This window comes from Arachis hypogaea, chromosome 4 (genome assembly GCF_003086295.3).
Source record: "Arachis hypogaea cultivar Tifrunner chromosome 4, arahy.Tifrunner.gnm2.J5K5, whole genome shotgun sequence".
Lineage (NCBI taxonomy): Eukaryota > Viridiplantae > Streptophyta > Magnoliopsida > Fabales > Fabaceae > Arachis > Arachis hypogaea.
The window spans coordinates 22,349,978-22,354,732 of record NC_092039.1 but is presented as its reverse complement, the minus strand read 5'-3'; the positions used below and the strand labels follow the sequence as shown (position 1 = coordinate 22,354,732).

General features: G+C 33.7%; 1 protein-coding gene across 1 annotated transcript; it reads right to left on the bottom strand.

The window, feature by feature from the left end:
• Positions 1-302: 302 nt before the first annotated feature.
• Positions 303-4,115, bottom strand: LOC114927560 (zinc finger BED domain-containing protein RICESLEEPER 2-like). The gene is made up of 3 exons (XM_029297583.1): positions 3,205-4,115; positions 2,278-3,016; positions 303-512 (listed from the first exon to the last, which is right to left on the bottom strand). The coding sequence occupies exons 1-3, from the start codon at positions 4,113-4,115 to the stop codon at positions 303-305; spliced, it is 1,860 nt and encodes a 619-aa protein (XP_029153416.1).
• Positions 4,116-4,755: the final 640 nt, after the last annotated feature.

Below are 4,755 nucleotides of genomic sequence, written 5' to 3'. Positions count from 1 at the left end.
TCTTAATATATATCTAGGTCGCACTATGGTACAGATGCAACTTCATACAGATATACAGATGAACCATCTTTCTATATAGGATGCAGACACGTGTTGTCTCCAGTATGCAGGATCCAGCAGGTTGTCAGGAAGTTGATGGCGCTGATGGGAGGGTGGATTTAGCCGAGCCGCTGGCGTGAAATTCAATGGGGTTTGAGTCCGCTGGGACGCCGTTGGGGGAAGCTTATTGAATTGGGCCTTGCTGGGCGCTGGAGGAAAAAATATGGATTAGAGGCTGTGAAGTTGGGTCTTGGTCCCACCCTTCACCTCACACCGAACCAAACCCTAGGTTCACACTGGTTCACCGCCGTCATCCGTCGCCGCACAGGATTGGGCTCTGTTAGGGGTGGTCGGTGGTGGTCTTTGTGATCTCGAGGTCGCCAATCATCCGCTACTTCGTTGCAGCCCTGGAGTGGTGGTGCTCCGACTTCGCAGCCAGGTATGTTGCCACCTTCCCGTCGTTCCTCGCCGTTCTGAAATGGGTCAGATAAGTATGCACACGCAGTAGGGTTTAGGTATGCGTGTATTGTTATTATAGCCAATAAGAGAAAGTCCCTTTATAAGAGTTTAAGTTAGTGGTGGCTTATATCTTAAAATGTCATTCTTATAAGATTTGGATCCTCTCATGTTCTTTTGAACATGATCTTGTCCTGTTTACATCTCCATGTTAGAATGATAAACATTCAATGGTAGATAATGAACATGAAAGGATGAAAATTCGTTTCATTATTATTTGACTATTTGTGGCCATATTGACATGGTTGCACTCTTCCTTTGTTCCCACCACCTGTTAACCAAATATACTGTTACTTAATGTTAAATTGCTTTCAATCATGTTTTCCCTTCTCACATGAAGAAAACTATTTTAAGTCAGTAGTTGATTTACTTTAACTGCCTTATTTTTTTGCCGTTTATGTGAAGTTATCAATCAAATACTTTAAATTTGTTATGGGCTATATTTTTCCTTTTCACATTACAATATATTGGATTGATCACCAACATTGTTTGTATCTCTGTGAGTGTTATTAGTACTACATAGCAATGGTGTATTCTATTTTACTAGGAAAGATTCCTATGCTTTGGTCACCACGTTTGTTTATATTGTAACATAGTATCAAAGTTATAGGTTTATTATCCCTATCAGTGTAGGAGGAGGTATTCTTTAGTAGCACCTAATTATTTAGATGGGCCTGTCGTTACCATTGTCAAGAGTTTATTGAAGGCATTTGGACTGGACTTATCCTTTGAGTTATCTTTTGACTATCTTTTGTTTAATGTTATTACTTGAAGATACCACAAAAATATCATTTAATTGGTAAAGGACATGCATATGTGTTCAAACAGGATTGCTAGGTTCTACTTGTAAGTTATCTATTTATGTAATGTTGTTTATGAGTTATAAGTAGATCCTGATATGTTGCTAAGGTTGTGACTAGGGGTGGAAACAGGCCAGGCCAGGCTTTACTCTTAACAGGCCAGGCCTGTAATAGAGTATGTTGGCCTTAGCCTGGCCTGTAGCTTGGTATAGGCTTTTTAATGAGTATCGAGCCTGGCCTGTTGTTAAATCTGGCCTGGCCTGAAGCCTGTTAATAGGCCTTTTTTAAATAATAATTAAATTTAAGATATAATTTAATTTTTAAAATTATAAAATATAAAATAATAAATTTATGAATAATATTGATACAAAATAAAGACAAAATATCAATAAATAACTATTATTAATTAAAAAAAATAATATATATGAATATATTCCCACTTGACTACTTCCAAAATATGTAACATATCAAAAGAAAAAGAGTTCATCAATATCAAGAGTTGTAACAAACCAACTAAACATAACATCAAATAAAAACTAATAACTACTTAAATCAAAATACAGTAAAGAAAATGTTGGACAATTAATCGATTAATCCTCCAAGCTTGCAAGTGATTTAATCTTCCTGTTCCAACACCTTGAAAGAAAAAAGAAAACATACACATATCATTAGATTTTTAAATAATATAAATACAACAAATACTTTTTTATTAGTACAAAAGAGAATGTTCAAAATAAAATTGTGGTCATAATCTTAGTATAAGTGATATGATACTTCATTTATATATCATGAAAATTCAACTTTATTATTCTAACTACTCACATCATACCAATATCAATGTTTTCACATTTAAAAAGAGAAAATATTTTCTATAACATAGATACTTAGTCAAAAAGAGAAATATTAGAAAGTTAATTTTTACCTTTGGTTTTTTCTTCAAACCATACTTGTTCCGAAGCCAATCTCCTCCACAAATGAGAGCTTCAATGGACTCTTGATTTAGTCGAGAACGATATTCATCAATAACTCTTCCTCCAGCACTAAATGAAGGCCCTGAAGCCACCGTTGAGACAGGAATTGCTAATATGTCTGCTGCCATTTTAGATAAAACCTTGAATTTCAAGCTATTGTTTTTCCACCACTCCAAAGCACTAAAAGACTTAGAATTGCCTTCAGGAATGTAAGCACTCTCATCAAGATAAACTTCTAATTCTGATTTTGTTGGATGAATGGCTTCTTTTTCTCGAACCATATTCAACATTTCATCAATTCCACTAATTTCAGAACTAGCCACATTAGAAGAAGCAACTAGACTATTAGTGTTAACTCCACTTATTATTGTCTCACCATGATATTTTTCAGTATATTCATCGTACATTTCTTGCAATGTATTCTTCACTTTTTCAATATTTTCAGCAGCCACATACTCATGTTTGTAAATTAAAGGAAAATAGAATTTAATAACATGTAATTTGCACCTAGGATCCAAAACACAAGCAAGAGACATTACCATATTGCATTCTCCCCAATATTTGTCAAACTTTTCTTTCATTGAGGTTGCCATTTCTCTCATGAAGGAATCTCTATCTTCAATAGCATCATCAATTACTTGTTTCACTCTCCAAACTTCAGGAAGGTACAAGTTTGCAGTAGGATACTCACTACCAGAAATGACATGAGTAGCAAGATTAAAAACTTTTAAAAGTTTGTAAATCTTCTCAACTTTTCTCCAATCCTCTGATGATGGTTCGTAATGGGACAATCAATGATGAGTTTTTTCTCCTTCAAATGCTTGTTTTCAGCAATCTCAACAAATGTTTTAAATCTTGAATCATTAAAATTGACATACTTGACACTCTCACGAACTTTATGAATAATACCTTTAATTTTACCTAGCCCATCTTGTACCAACAAATTCAGAATGTGTGCACAGCACCTAACATGAAATAAACTACCACCAACAGGTAATGAGTTGTTATCTGAAATAGTATCCTTAAGAGCCCTCAGACATGAATCATTATAGGAAGCATTGTCAACAGATACTGAGAAGACTTTATTTTCAATTTTCCAAGTCTTTAAAAACTTGAAAATAGCATCCGCAACATCAATGCCACGTCTAGGAGCAGGTACCTGAACAAAACTCAAAACCCTTTTTTGAAGATTCCATCCTGCATCAATAAAGTGACCTATGATAACCATATATTCAACAATTTGATGGCTTGATCTCCACATGTCAGTTGTCAAACTTATCTTCCTAACACCTTGTAACAAAGCCTTCAATTGTTTCTTTTCAGCCTCATATATTGCCAAGCAATCACTTCGAGCAGTTTTACGAGAAATTTTATGAAATTCAGAATTGGCATATTGGAAGCCCCACATCCAAACTTCATCCTCAACAATGCTGAAAGGATGCTCATGAACCATAATTGCTGTAGCAATTATTTGTCTCATCTTCTCTTGAGAATATCTTGCACCTGGTGTCACAAAGGGATTAACACTTGAATTGGAAGGTTGAAATGAAATCAATGGTTGCTTCTTTTGTGCAGCAACATGCAATCTCCTTTGTAAGCAATTACTAGAATGCCTCCATAAATGTGAAGTACTAGCTCCTTTTCCAGCATAAGAAAACATTGATTTGCAATACTTGCAAATAGCTTTTGTACCTTCAGAACTTTCAACTTGATCAAAATCATCCCAAATTGGTGAAGTCTTCTTCCTTTTTTTTGTAACAACAGTTTCATTACTACCATTTTCATCCATGACTGGTTGATTTGTAATAGTTGTTGTGTGTGTTGGTACAATGCCAGTGTCTGATTAATTTCTTCTCTATTTAAAGAAATAGAATTGACCAATGGATTACTTGGAGTTACAGATTCAGCCATTTCTAAAGCTTATTATAATGCCTAAACAAAAATTAACAGACAACATTATCTCATGATTTTTTTTGCTTTCATCATATCAATGGCATAAAGTAAGAACCTTTTAATAAAGAAAAAAATTGATAAAATTTTATGTTCAAAAAAGTAGAAATAATATCACAACACAAACAAAAAAATTGAACTTAAAAGAAGATCTTTGACAGAATAAAACCCTAATTGATGAAAAATATTTAATATTATAACAACAAATATAAAAAATAACAAAATAAAAAATAATGACATGAGAAAGAAGAAGAAGTACTTACAGTCAAAGGAAGAGAAGATGAAGAGGATGGTAGATTGGTAGCTAGTAGTGGTAGGAGCGTGTAAAGTGGAGAAGAAAAAAGAAAAAGACCGTGTATATGTGTATTTCTTTATTAGTGTGGAGGGAAATTTTTAGAAATATTTTATTTGATTGACTTTTGATATTCCAATATCAAAGATTAAAGATATTAAGAAAATAAAAATGCACATATATAATT

Bases quoted from the DNA above. Each gene is read 5' to 3' on its own strand.
- LOC114927560 (XM_029297583.1), bottom strand. From the start codon at position 4,115: ATGGATGAAAATGGTAGTAATGAAACTGTTGTTACAAAAAAAAGGAAG. The intron at 3,017-3,204 runs GTATGTCAATTT...CATTTCTGGTAG, and splicing joins AAAGTTCGTGAGAGTGTCAA to TGAGTATCCTACTGCAAACT. The intron at 513-2,277 runs GTAAAAATTAAC...GACCCATTTCAG, and splicing joins GTTTGAAGAAAAAACCAAAG to AACGGCGAGGAACGACGGGA.